General features: G+C 34.2%; 1 protein-coding gene across 3 annotated transcripts in view; it reads left to right on the forward strand.

Moving 5' to 3' along the window:
• Positions 1-2,535: 2,535 nt before the first annotated feature.
• SLC10A6 (solute carrier family 10 member 6) overlaps positions 2,536-15,118 on the forward strand; it is a 32,125-nt gene continuing 19,542 nt past the window's right edge. For all 3 annotated transcript variants that reach the window (XM_051965108.1, XM_051965109.1, XM_051965110.1), the window contains exon 1: positions 2,536-3,174. In XM_051965108.1, the coding sequence (XP_051821068.1) occupies positions 2,795-3,174 (380 nt within the window). In that variant the 5' untranslated portion in view covers positions 2,536-2,794. The remainder of the gene's footprint in view (positions 3,175-15,118) is intronic.

Raw genomic sequence — 15,118 nt, forward strand, 5'->3', positions numbered from 1 at the left:
CATTCTTTGGAAAAAAATAAAATTAAATAAACCACAAATTGCCTCAGATTCTGTCTCTTTTCTTCCCTTTTCTCCAAGGGGGGAATTACGTAACCCTAGAAGAAGTGACTCTTCTCAAATCCATGTCCACAACTGCCAGGGAGTAGCTGGTAGAACTTTCTCTGCTAGATGGACTTGAGAAGGCTTCTGGATGCCTCTAGTTTTCTTTGATTGATTATAGATGACTGAACCCTGATTTTGGAAAGGACATTTGGAAACAACCTTGTGAGTTCAAGAGGTCAGGAGGTCCTGTCTCTCTCAGTTTGATGAGGTCCTGGATGGCAGAGAAGGGCACTGATTGGATCAGTTTAACTTTATAGCCCTACCTTCTGTATCCATCAAAGAAATCTAAGTTATATCAAATCCCTGAGGCCCATCCTTTGTGGAGGTCGTGGGCAGCCCCACTTTGCTATGTTCAGCCAAGAAACCCCTGTGATGGCCCTAAGTTTAAATTTCCCCTATAAATCTGCTTATGGCCCATGCCATCTCTGATGAAACCCTTAGGTGAGTCCACCACAGCCCTCTGCCTTCTTGGTGTCTTTCTCTTCATCCCTCCCACATGCTACATAGTGTCTCTTCTCTCATCTCCTCTCTAGCTTCATGGTGTCTCTACTCTCAAAACCCACTTTTCTTTCTTATAGCTAATTTAAGTTTTAGGGTGCTAAATCCCTTTTAGGGCTTAGCCTGCCAGCTGAGGGTATGTTCCAGCCTCATGGGTATTCCCTTTCTCCTGGGTAATTGTGAATTCCACTAAGGAACTTGTCTTTCCATCATTAATTATTAAAACTCCTTTTTTTTGCCTTGAGTCTTCCAACTTTATTTACCATTTCTGGTGTCTATTGTTTTTCTTCATTTTGTCTATAACCTCTTCTTCTAAATAAATTACCTTTTGCCAAAGAGAATGGCCATTGTGGATTCTTCACATGACCGAAGCTCAATATTTGGTACTTCTAAAGCACACGATCTAGTGCCATATCATTTGCTATATCAAGCACATCAAGTCCATGTTCTTCAGACAACATTTGTAGTGAACTTTGTGCATTCTTATACAGGGAAAGGAAAGGAGAGGGAAGAGAAGAGGAGGGGAAGGGAGGGGAGGAGTAGGGCGCAATGAACTAACTCCCCGATTCCAGAAGCAGCTATGGATGCTAGACTTAACATCTATGGGCCTCAGTTTGCTCAGCTATAAAATTAGGGAGCTACTTTTGTCAACCCCATGTGCAATTAGATGATCTCTGAGGTTCTTTCCAGCTTTAAATCCAGGCATTTATGACACTTAAAAAAACAAAACTCTTTCCAAGGAGTTGTCCTTAATAGAAAGGCGTATTTGTCTAGTGGCCAAACATTGCTCTATAAACACAAAACATTCTACTGCCAAAGACAAAGGGTGTGGTGACTGTTTCTGGAAGACGAGTTTCCCAGCACCACATCTTTCCTAGTCTTGTTTCCAACAGGTGCCTGGCTACAACATTAATGGAAGTCCCTGGAGTGAGAATGTCATTTGAAATATGTCCCAAATTCCTGATTGAAAGTGTTTACTACGTTTCAGCAAAGTGTCTGGATTTCTAGTTAGGAAGAGGTGAATTGAAATTTAGCCTCAGACACTAATAACATGACTCTGGGCAAGTGCTCATTTGTAAAATGAGAATGATAATTGCTCCTCTCTTGGAATTGTTAGGAGGATAACATGAGGTAACATTTGTCAAGTGCCCTGCAAATCTTAAAGTTACATAAATGCCATTAGTAATAATTGCAATTTAATGATATTACCAATAATATTAATTATTATTATTTCCATATGGATTCCCACTGCCTCAATAGTCAGTCATCATTTTCTTTTCTTAAAACAGCATTTATTACACAAAAGATAGAAATATCCTTTTCATTATTCTGAGTAAAAAAATTCCCTCATATTTTGTGAAATGGAACCATGTACATTTTATTACATGTGTAATACTGAATTACTATAGGTATGCAATCATTTTTCTTGGTTGCTCTCTTTCATAATATTCTTAAACCCAAGTTATAGAAAACCCAAAGACTATTTGGTTTTACTCAGCTAACTTGAAATTAATGTTTATCTCCACTATTATATTAGTTCTATTTTTATTGGTACTTTGCTTTTATCTTTTCTTCCTTATTATCTCTCCCTTACCTAAGCTTATAACAAAGATTAAAAAGAAAGAAAAACAAAAAAGGAGTTCAGAAAAATCAACCAGCACAATCTCTGACATATGCTAGTCTTCATCTTCCAAATGCTGGTGCTGCTGTTAGGTGTGGTTTTGGCAAAGTTTCCTTCATACTTCTGAAGTTAGTTTTCCATGCCCCAAAAAAATTCATCCTGTTCTCCCTGGAACAGTTTTAGAAGTGGGTGGAATTATGAACAGGAGGCTGGCCTACTTTTTCAGGAACACAATTCAGTATAATGCTATGACTAAGTCATTCCATGACACAATTATTCTTTCTACCACTTGCTCATATGGTGTTTCACTTGTTTTTGACAGGGAGAACTCAGCACAAACCCACATTTTGTTTTTTTGCTTGTTTTTGATTATTTTCATCATGCCATTTGTAAAGAAATTGATCAGACCAAGATGACACTCTATGTGTTAAAAGTACTAGCCAATAGTTAACAGGAAAATTCCATAATTGGCTATTGGGTTATTCATCCAGTGTTCTGAAATGCAGTAGAATGAGCCTGCTCTGCTATTAGTGAAAGCTGTTCCTAAGACTTTGAATTAAGACTCGTGAGAAGATGAGGATGGTGAACTGTTCCGGCACCTTGACATGCCCTCACAACCTGACAAAAGAGGAGTTAAAAAAAGGTTTGGACACTTATGGGAACCTGAAGTTTATTTTCTCAGTAGTTTTGACTATAATGATGATACTGGTGATGTTTTCTCTGGGCTGCACTGTGGACATCAAGAAGTTGTGGTCACACATCAGAAGACCATGGGGGATTGTTGTGGGTTTGCTGTGCCAGTATGGACTGATGCCTCTGATAGCCTACCTCTTGGTCATTAGCTTTTCTTTGCCACCAATTCAAGCTGTGGCAGTTCTCATCCTGGGTTGCAGTCCTGGGGGAACAATCTCTAACCTTTTGACCTACTGGGCTGATGGAGATATAGACCTCAGGTAAGGCTATACCCATCTTGGTAGTATTTTGATATGAATTATTTAATTGGGAATTAGGATTAATTTCTAGATTAACATAGTTAATCTAGAATACCAATTTTCTTTGACCAGTGGGTCTGACGCTATCTATAGCCTTTATAGGGTCAGCAACACTACCAAGTTTGGGCTTAAACCAAATTAAAATGCAACAAGAAAATATTTAACAAAATAAATAAAAATACAATAAAACATAAATAATAACATATTTTAAAGTCAGAATGTGCAGCAATCAGGGATTCTCATATATGGAATAGTGAATAAATAGTATTATTAAAATACTAGTTCTAATACTTACTAGCTTTGTGGCTATAGGCAAATCTCCTAACATCTCTGAGATGGGATAATATTTGCACTATTGATTTCAATAGAACTATGTTGGGGACTTTGGATACCTTCAAGTAGTATGTAAATGTGCTAGATTGTAAATTTTTCTAACAGAGCATTTGCAATGACAGTTTTACATAGATTTATTCAGCTCAAGAGACAAAGTACTAATATCAAAGTGATAAACTTGAATTAGGGTTCAAAAATCCTTTCCTAGCATAGTCAGCTGTTATAATTCTATTTATTTATTGTTTATTTATGTGTTTATTATTATTATTTATTTAATTGAAGTTTGTGTACATATGGGAGTGGAGTTAAAACTTCATTTTGTCTGGGCCACAGTGTCCAGTTCAGGAATTTCAGTGACCAGAGAATCCCAGTGCTATGAGCAAGGTGAGTGGAATAAACTCTCATCAGACCCTCATTTAAAAATGATTTAGCATTTTGGACACAAGGTTTTGTAAAGGTGATGTTAAAAACTATCTTTACATGTATTTTGAAAAAAAAACTTTAATTAAAAATGACAGGTCTCTTGTAAAAAGCATACATAAATTTCTGATTTATAGTGTTGAAAGAGAGAATGAAATTTTTTTTCATTTTAAGTAATCTGACTTTATATATCTATATATATTCAGAGAAACAAAAAAATTTTTTCTGTACTATCCTAGTGACTTTCTTTTTTAAAATTGTACTTAATCTTTAAATAAATATCTTTCTTACATTATTTTCACTTCAAAATATATATTTTTCTATTCTCTACCTAAACAGCCATTCCTTGTAAGAAAGAAAAGAAAAGAAAGAACAAAAAGCAGGTCAGCAAAACTAAGTGACAGTAACCAAGTATAAAATATGCAATATGTTGCACTCAGAGTCCCCAGTTCTGCAAAGATGGGAGGAAGGTTCACTCACTTTGTGGTTTTTTTTTTAATTTTCTTTTTTTTAAGTTAAGAAGCTTTTATTTACTTACCTTTTCACCTCTCCCCACTTCTTTCAAGTAAGGGAAAAAGGGAAAGTAAAAATAAAACCCTTACAGCAAATATGTATAGTCAAGCAAAATAAATTCCCACATTGGTGCAATCCGGAAAAAAAAATTTCTCTCTTACACATTTCAAATCCATCACTTCTGTCAGGAGGTGGGTAACGTGGTTGACAAGTTCATTGATTGATGTTTAATCACCCCAAATTTTTTCTTTACAATGTGGTTATTACTGACACAATTATTTTGTTTCCCTTTCATTTTCATTCTGCATATTTGCTTTACTTTTAAAAAAAATATTTTATTAAAAAAACAGTAAGAAAAACAGAAAAAGAATACAAAACAAAATAAAGCAAAACAAAAGAACATTGTGATGTGCTCAACAGAACATCAGGGAGGATGCAAAATATATAACAACAAATTACCTGGTCAAGAAAGTATATTAGCAGAAACAATTATATTCGTGAATGTCCATTTTTTTTTTTTTTTTTTTACTTCTTTGTAAATTGTTCTTTGGTTCTCTTCTGTTCCCCTTTTTTACTTTTTTCTTTATTCCCCTTTTCATCACTCATCTCACCCCTACACAAACTACAGTTAAGAAAAGATAAATTTATGTATATGTAGACAGATATGTATACATAACACACACACACACACACACACACACACCCCACACACATATACACATATGTCTTTCCCATTCCTGCTGTCTCTTTAAATTCTGCTCCACAGCTTGCCTTGCTATTACTTAACCTCTCTCCACCCAAGGATTCCTCCCTTATCTTCTTCCTTCACCCTTTGCTTCCTTCTTTCCCCATCCTCCCATCCCTCCCCCCATTATTTCTTTTTAGATTTTGAAGGGTGCTATATTCTTCATGGTATATATGTAGTGTTGCCTACTGAATCCATTCCTGATGTGAGCAGGTTTTCAGAACTACAAGCCTTTCTCCCTCTTCTAATGCCTCTGTGTCTATTCTTTTTTTTTTTTTCTGAGGCATTTGGGGTTAAGTGACTTGCCCAGGGCAACAAAGCTAGGAAGTGTTAACTATCTGAGATTATCCTCCTGCCTTCAGGGCTGGTGCTTTATCCACTACGCCATCTAGTTGCCCCTCTGTGCCTATTCTATTCTTCCTCTGCACCTCATTTGTACAACATGATTACTATTTTTATCTTAGCCAATCTTTCTTTTGAGCTACCCTATTGTTGATATGAATCTTAAACATAGAATACACATATATAAAAAACAAATAATCTGTACATGCTTAAGCAGTTTTTCCATGTTAAGTTCCTTAAAATTGATCTTTCATATTGACTCATATGTTAAGTTTGGTTTAGGTTGATAGAAAGTCCTAAAAATCTGCAAATTCATTGAATGTCCATTTTTTTCTTATTCAAAATTATACATAATTTTGCTGGATATGGTATTTTTGGCTGTAGCCTAGATGTTTTGATTGTTGATAGATATGATTCCAGGACCTGTGGTTCTTTACTATAGCAGCTGCCAAGTCTTGTACAATTCAAATTGTACAATTCTCCAATTGTACAATTATACAAATTCTAATAGCTCCAGCATATTTGAATTGTTTTTTTTCTTGTTTCTTGCAAAATTTTCTCTTTGATCTGGGGGTTCCAAAATTTGGCAATAATATTTCTGTATGTTTTTCACAAGGAATTTCTTTGAGATAGTGATTAGTGGATTTTTTCTATTTCTACTTTCCCCTCATGTTCTATAACTCCAGGACAATTTTCTTGGATTATTTCCTGCATTGTTGTGTCAAGGTTTTCTTTTTGGTCACAACTTTCTGGCTATCTAATTATTGTTATATGTTTTCCTTCTGTTTTACAGATCTATCATTTTTCTTAGAAGATTTCACATTTTCTTCTATTTTTTTATTCTTTATAATCTGTTTTCTTATTTCTTGGTCTCTCATAACTTCACTGGCATTCCCCTTGCTCAATTCTAATTTTCAAAGAATCACTTTCATCTTTGAGACTCTGCATCTCCTTTTCTAGTTGGTTAACTTTTTTTTCTTGGATGGTTTTTATTTTTCTTTTTAGTTTTTTCTCACTATCTCTCATTTGATTTTTAAATTCTTTTTTTGAGTTCTTCTATAACTTCTCTTTGGGCAGGAAGCCATTTCACATTACTCTTTGGGGTAGAAGCTTTTTTTTTTTTTTTTTTTTTTTCACAAAAGTGAACTCCTTTGAAGATGAACTTCAGTCTTCCTTATTCCCACAATATGTTTCATTAGTGGGGTTCTTTCTTCTTTGTTGGTTCTTCTTCTTCTTCTTCTTCTTTTTTTTTTTTAATAAGGGATATTAGTGAAAATCCCTTTAATCATGAGGTAGGGGGGTGGTTCATCAAGCTTCCCTTCAGCTCTCCACTTTGACCAGGAATTCCAAACCAAGAGCTCCATCCTCCTGCAAGTGTCTACAGCCAGCAGTATCCCTGTCCTCCTGCCTCTACACTCAGTGGATACCCCAGGGCCATGTCTCAGCAGTACGCCTGGGCCCGGAGCTCCTAATCAGCCAAGATTCATTCAGTTCTCCCGGACTCAGATACTGTTCTGACAAATTGTCCGAGGAAGTGAAAATTTTTGTGGTTTCTGCTGAGGCTCCAGTCACATCTAGCTAACCCAAGGCGATCCCACTTGATGTTTCTGAGGATCTAGCCCGGTGTTGTTTGTACTTCAGACAGGTTAATTTGGGACCAGAGACTTCCTTCAAAGCTTCCTATATCAGTAAGATCCCAGTTTGCTCGAAGCACAAATTTGTTCTATTTGTGGGAGAAATCTGGAGTGCTTGAAATTTACCAATTAACTCCACCATCTTCCCAGAATCCTTTTCTCTTTTGGCTTTCCCTCCTTGGCTTTTCTTTTAAGTGGATAGATGAGTTAGATACTACATACATCTTAGTTACATACACTTTTTTTTTTTTCCCTGAGGTAATTGGGGTTAAGTGACTTACCCAGGGTCACACAGCTAGGAAATGTTAAGTGTTTGAAGCCAAATTTGAACTCAGGTCCTCCTGACTTCAAGGATCTATACACTACACCACCTAGTTGCCTCTATCTCAATTACATATTTTAAATGATTGTTTGTAAGTCATATTTCTAATGCTGTTTTAGTAATTTTTAGTTTATATCAGAGAAACCTTATTAGGCCAAAGACAAAATAGGAAAAATGGTGCAGGGTGTGAAACAAAGAAAACATTATGGATTTTTTTTTATTTCTTTGTTCTTAAATATTGACTTTGAGCAACTGTTTTCAGAATAAGACATTACACAAACATTTATCTAAGAATATCTTGACCATAAAAATTTACTATGGGAATAGAGAAGACTGTGATTTGTTTTCAGAGGAGAATACTGAAGGAAAAAAAAAAGCACTATCCTACCCAAAGAGTAATATAAGATAATTGCCTGCACAAAAAAGAATTCATAGAAGAACTCAAAAAAGATTTTAAAAATCAAATGAGAGGGACTCAAAAAGGACAAACTGTTTTATATGTGGAAATGAAAGCCATATATCTAAGATTATCATTAGTAACTGGGTAAAATTGGAGTAGAACTGAAAGAGTAATTATCTTATACAAATGAAATGTGAGAGGAAGAACTGATGCAAAGGAATTAGATGGGGAAAGAGGGCTGGTATTTCTGGAACCCTACTCATCATGTGAATGGGTTAAAGAGGGAACAAAATAATCTTTCTCTCTCTCTCTCCGTGTGTGTGTGTGTGTGTGTGTGTGTGTCTTCCAAATTCAGAAAGACATAAGTGGGTAAGGAGATAGGGAGAGTGGAGATGATAAGGGGGGGTATGTGTGGATTTTTAGAGGGAACCTTACATCAGGTCTGGGTTTCAAAACAACCCAGAATTGTTAGAAGGGAATAAAAGTCTTTTAAATTTATAAAGAAATAAGAGGATAAGGTAATAGAATAAGGGGGGGGGGAGCAATACAAAAAGATGTGTAGAATAGTTAGAAGGGAATAAAAGTCTTTTAAATTTATAAAGAAATAAGAGGATAAGGTAATAGAATAAGGGGGGGGAGCAATACAAAAAGATGTGTAGAATAATAGAAATGGAATAAAGAGGTATAAGGTAGAGGGGGAGAAGATAAGGGAAGGATTTTTGGTAAGGTTGGGTAGATTAAAGAGGACAAAGTATGGGATCCTTGGAGAAGTAGATATAGTAATAGAAGGTTAAGATAGTAGATAGAAGAAAAGTAGAGTAGCCAAGAAGGATAGGAAATAAGAGATATATGTAAACATAAAAAAGATCAAGAGTAGAACTTATGTACAAAAAAAGTCCAATATCTTGGACTTTAACCTGGAAAGACTTACTGATGAACTGATGCATAGTGAAGTAAACAAGACCAGGAGAACATTGTGCACAGTAATAGCAATATTGTTTGATAAAGAACTGTGAATGACTTATTTATTCTCAGCAGTACAATGATCCAAGACAATTCCAAAGGACTCAAGATGAAGCATTCTATTCACCTCCAAAGAAAGAAGTGGTATTGATTGAATACAGACTGAAATATGCTATTTTCCACTTTTTTCTATCATTTTAATCTTTGATTTAAATTTTCTTATATTAATGACTAATATAGTAACGTTTTACATAATTGCATGTATCTCAACTCTATGATTGATTATGATTCCCTCATCTTAGGAAGAAGGAAAGAGAGAGAATTTGGAACTCAAAACTTTATTTTATTTATTTTTTAATATTTTATTTTATTTTATAATAACTTTATATTGACAGAATCCATGTCAGGGTAATTTTTTTTTTTTTTTACAACATTATCTCTTGCACTTGCTTCTGTTCCGATTTTTCCCCTCCATTCCTCCATCCCCTCCCCTAGATGGCAAGCAGTCCTATATATGTTAGATATGTTGCAGTATATCCTAGATACAATATATGTTTGCAGAACCGAACAGTTCTCTTGTTGCACAGGGAGAATTGGATTCAGAAGGTTAAAAATAACCCGGGAAGAAAAACAAAAATGCAAATAGTTCACATTCCTTTCCCAGTGTTCTTTCTTTGGGTGTAGCTGCTTTTGTCCATCATTTATCAATTGAAATTGAGTTAGGTCTCTTTGTCAAAGAAATCCACTTCCATCAGAATACATCCTCATACAATATCATTGTCGAAGTGTATAATGATCTCCTGGTTCTGCTCATTTCACTTAGCATCAGGAACTCAAAACTTTAAATAAAAATGTTTAAAAATTGGGAAAAATATCTTGGATTTCTAAAATGTATACATTTTTCTTCAAATAGTTTTTCCAAAAATGTTTTGTTCTAAATATTGAGCCAAGTCCAAAAGACTTTTACTATATTAGGTCAATCATTGCTAAATTTTTTTTAATGAATAGTTTGTGATTTAAAAAAATCATATCACTTATAAAACTGTAGCTGAATATTGTTAATCACATAGCATTTGTTATTTATGTTGAAATTACAAACCTACCATAAAATGATCATTTTATGACTGAGAATGTCTGTTGTACAGTAATGAGTTCATTTGGGCAAAATTTGAGATTCAAAAGGAATCTTTTTGTATAGAAGATTCCTTTCTTGGTGTCTTGCTGATCCCTGAAATTTCAGAGTTTCTTGTACTTAAGCCAAACAAGGACCTTCTCCTAGTTTTCATTTCTATTAAATACTAATAACTAATAACTAATTACTAATAACTTTGAGAAACCAAGACTTACTTTTTATATGATCTTGTACAAGTTACCTGAGCTCTTCTCTAAAATGAGGAGGTTAGAGCAGGTTCCCAAAAGCTCTAAATCTATGATCTTAAGATCTTTTGCTGATCTTGAACCTCACTGTGAATAAGTTATTCCCTTCTTTTATGAATAATAGATTTAATATTGGAAAGAGTGAAGAAATCTTGATACTGAGAGATGGAAAGAAAAAAGTAGCATTCTGTGTGAAATGTTGGGAAGGAAAGATGAGGAAAGAGAATCAAAAGGATTGTTAAGTGCATTAAGCCAATTCTTTGACTAATTATATGCAAAAACAAACAAAAAATAACTCAAAACAAAATACCTTATTTCTCATGTTAAAACAAAAACCAAATGGGTACAAAAAGATTTGTCCAATGTTTGGAATTCTTATAAAATCAATCAAGGTCCTGATAACATTAATGAGCCTTGGATATTAGTTAGAGGTAGTCACCATTTGGCTACACGTTTAAATGAGGCATGTATTGATGAGTTACTAATGATGGATTTTTACCATGTCAACCTAATGAATATACGTGGTTATGTGGCAATGACTACTGCTTATTAGGGTGAGAAGAACAACTCATATCTAAGTTAACTAGTTACCACCTAATATTATATTTTACTAATTTTAGTTCAGTATGATTACTCTTTACCATGTCATTGAAGATATGATAAATATTCTTTAAAATATTATGTTTACTATGTGGTCATTCCTTGTATTGTACTGGGACTTTAAAGTCTCTGTGGGAAAGTATATTATTTATCGTCTGTCCTTTGGGACCAACATGGTCATGACTTTTTCATCTTACTTCATACCCCTAATTTAGCATAATGTTGCTGAATTGCTCTGTACCATTATTTCCACTTATATTATGGGGACAATCATGACACTTTTACTAGCACAAGTAGAGTCTTGTTATGTTGGAGTCACTTAGAACAAAAATTTCACTATGATTAAACAATGTTGCTACCTGGTTGGCCACATTCTCTGATATTTATGCAATACTGGAATTTCTTGTCAGAGATATTAAGTAATCTCTGACTACTCATACGCTTCAAAGAAGTTTGTTGTAAAGTGTTTCTATCTTCATTAATATTTGCAACAGCAGGCCCTACTCTGTGGTTATCCAATCTTATCTAATGATTTAAAATGAATTTGAAATGCTTGAATGATTGATTTTATAAAAATATCAGATTACACTCTTATAGTTTGTGCAATTGATCTAATTAAAAATCTATGCAATGTTTCTCCCAAATAGTGATTCTTTCTCTTCAGTAATTTATTCTGTTCTTTGAACCAGAGAGGGAGGGAACTTTTTTAAAAAAATTATTATTATAGCTTTTTATTTACAAGACATATGCATGGGTAATTTTTCAGCATTGACAATTGCAAAGCCTTTTGTTCCACTCTCCCCCCCACCTTCCCCAGATAATAGGTAGACCCATACATGTTAAATATGTTAAAGTAGATGTCAAATACAATATATGTATACATATCCACACAGTTATTTTGCTGCACAAGAAGAATCAGACTTGGAAATAATGTACAATTAACTTGTGAAGGAAATCAAAAATGCAGGCAGACAAAAATAGAGGGATTGGGAATTCTATGTAGTGGTTTATACTCATTTCCCAGAGTTCTTTTGCTGGATGTAGCTGGTACTATTCATTATTGAACAAATGGAACTGATTTGGTTCATCTCATTGTTTAAGAGAACCATTGTTGAAATATATAATGATCTCCTGATCCTGCTCATTTCACACAGCATCAGTTCATGTAAGTCTCTCCAGGCCTTTCTGAAATCATTCTGCTGATCATTTCTTACAGAACAATAATATTCCATAACATTCATATACCACAATTTATTCAGCCATTCTCCAGCTGATGGGCATCCACTTAGTTTCCAGTTTCTGGCCACCACAAAGAGGGCTGCTGCAAACATTCTTGCACATAAAGGCCCCTTTCCCTTCTTTAAGATCTCTTTGGGATATAATCCCAGTAGTAACACTGCTGGATCAAAGGATGTGCACAATTTGATAACTTTTTGAGCATAGTTCCAAATAGCTCTCCAGAATAGCTGGATGTGAGGGAGGGAACTTTTTGAGAGGTCATGATAATGTAGGTTCCCTGATCTGCTGGAATTTAGAAATTTTAAAAGCTTTCAAAGAATGGGTAGGATGAAAAGCTGAGGCATATAGTTTTGTTATAGGTTCAAGAATACATAGGCTCTAAAAAAATAAAAAATAAATTAAGAAAAAAGAATACAAAGGCTCAAGGATGCATTGAGAAAGTGAGTTCCCGGTAAACCCTTCCATATTCTTCCTCTCTATCCAGTCATATGGTTTTTATAGTTAGTATACTATAATTCTTTGAGTGATTTGACTTTTTTTCTCAATAATGTTATATTTCCAAATACATGTAAAGATAGTTCTCAACATTAGTGTTTTTAAAAGACTTTATGTTCCAAATTTTTTTTCTCTCCTTTTTTTTTAACCTCATCCTTCCCCAAGACAAGAAGCAATCTGATATGGATTAAATATGTGCAATAATTTAAAACATATTCCATATCTGTCATGTTGTGCAAGAAGTCAGACCAAAGGGAAAGATAACATATTCTATATTTGTCATGTTGTGCAAGAAAAGTCAGATTAAAAGGGAAAATAACCATAAGAAAGAAAAAGCAAACAAACAAAAAAAGTGAAAATGCTATACTTGATCTGGTCCACTTTCAGTCTCAATAGTTTACTCACTGTATGTGAATGGCATTTTCCATCCCAAGTCTATTGGAAATTGTCTTGAAGGTAATTTGAATTTTTGAAGAAGCATAATCATCAAAATAATGATTACTACTATGGAAATTTTTTTAAAAATAGAAGTCTAGCTGAAATCAAAACCATGTGAGAATAGAATAAATTATTCTCTATCCTATTTGCTATTAAAGCTGTCCTAAAGATGCATCAGTTTATATCATAAGATGGACCAGTTAATCCCAATACTTTTAATTCAGTTAAAAAAAAAGTTACCTTTTCTATAGGTGTAATAGTCCACAGAAGACTAAATATTAAAAAAATAATAATGGGTATTCTTGACTGAGCCTTACTCAGGTTAGTAGTATGGGAATTTAGACTTAATACTGGAACAAAATGATATACTCATTGGTCATTCAACAGTTAGCAAAAGAGGTAAATCACTAAAGCTCATCAGGGATAGACAGACATTGAGGACAATTCAAGTTGATTCAGCTGAACAAAATCCCTTACCAAATTGCCCACTATGATCCACAAGTCAAGAATCAGAGACGCCTTGGACCTCCTTGTGCCTGCTTTCTAGATCATGAGGATGATCTTAATGCATTTTAAGGAACAACCAGCCTCATTTGCATGGGGGCAGGGATAAGGAGAGATAGGATGTAGTAATTTGTTACTGGATTGTTTCTATCTCAAATCCTTAAAAAATATGAGAAGAATAAATTAAATAATAATAATTGTAACAACAACAATAATAATGAAAGATAGAATTGTATTAGGCTGGACTTGGAATCCTAACCTTAATTTTTCCTATAGTCTGTACTTGTCCAGTTGATTTTTTAAAACATAAATAAAGGAGTTTATAAATAAAAGATAATTTTATTCCCTTAGATTCCGTCTGTCTTAGTTTGCCAGGAACTTTCTTTATTGTTCCCAATTTAATCATGTACTGTTAGTTTTTCCCTCTTTCATGCCAAATTTGCAATTTCATGAAAATTTGATGGAGAACTTTGATTTATGCTTTTATTCATCCAAATCACAGTGTTGAAAAGAGCAGTATCAAAAAACATCCACGTATTATACCACATTCATTTCTTGATTAAAATGATTTGGGTCTAGCTATGCAGTCAATTCCAGATTCATCTAAAATGTACTGTTGGCCTCCCCATTTCTCTCCTTTTTGTACAAGGTGAAAACATTGGCAAATCATGTTTATTGAATTTGCCTGGATTGATTACAGATCTGATTGATTTCCAGTCTTTAATCAAAAAAGGAAATAAGATTAGTCTCCTCTGATTTGTTTTCAGAATCATAACTAGCCATTTTAGTACCTATGAGCAATTGTTATTTGGTGGTAAGAATAAGACAAAAATCTTGGAACATCTGTCCCTACTACATTAGGCCAAAGGTTGCTTCTGAGAAGACAAAGATGGTGGGGTAGGATCTGTGAAAACAGTGTGTGAGATATAGACATGCTTAAGAATATAAATTTCTTTTTTTTAATAATAGCTTTTTATTTTCAAAATATATGCATAGTTTTCAACATTCACTCTTGCAAAATCTTGTGTTCCAAATGTTTCTCCCTTCCTTCATCCCCTCCCCTAGACTGCAAGTAATTTAATAAAAGTTAAACATGTACAATTCTTCTAGATATATTTTCACATTTATAATTCTGCACCAAAAAAATCATATCAAAAAGGGAAAAAATGAGAAAAAACAAAAAGCAATATATATTGCAAATAACAAAAAAGGCAAAAATACTATGCTGTCATCCACATTCAGTCCCCACAGTCCTCTCTTTGGATACAGGTGTTTCTCTCCAAAACAAGTCTATTAGAATTGGCCTGAATCACCTCATTGTTGAAAAAAGCCAAGTCCATCAGAATTGATCATCATATAATTTCATTGTTGCTGTTATACAATGTATTTCTTTCTTCCTTTCTTCTTATTTTTTACTTTATTTATTTATTTATGTTTGCTGCAGCAATTGGGGTTAAGTGACTTGCCCAGTGTCACACAATGAGGAAGTATTAAGTGTCTGAGATCAGATTTGAACTCAAGTCCTCCTGACTCCAGGGCTGGTGCTCTATCCACTGTACTACCTAGCTGCCTCTACAGTG

This window comes from Antechinus flavipes, chromosome 6, assembly GCF_016432865.1.
Source record: "Antechinus flavipes isolate AdamAnt ecotype Samford, QLD, Australia chromosome 6, AdamAnt_v2, whole genome shotgun sequence".
Lineage (NCBI taxonomy): Eukaryota > Metazoa > Chordata > Mammalia > Dasyuromorphia > Dasyuridae > Antechinus > Antechinus flavipes.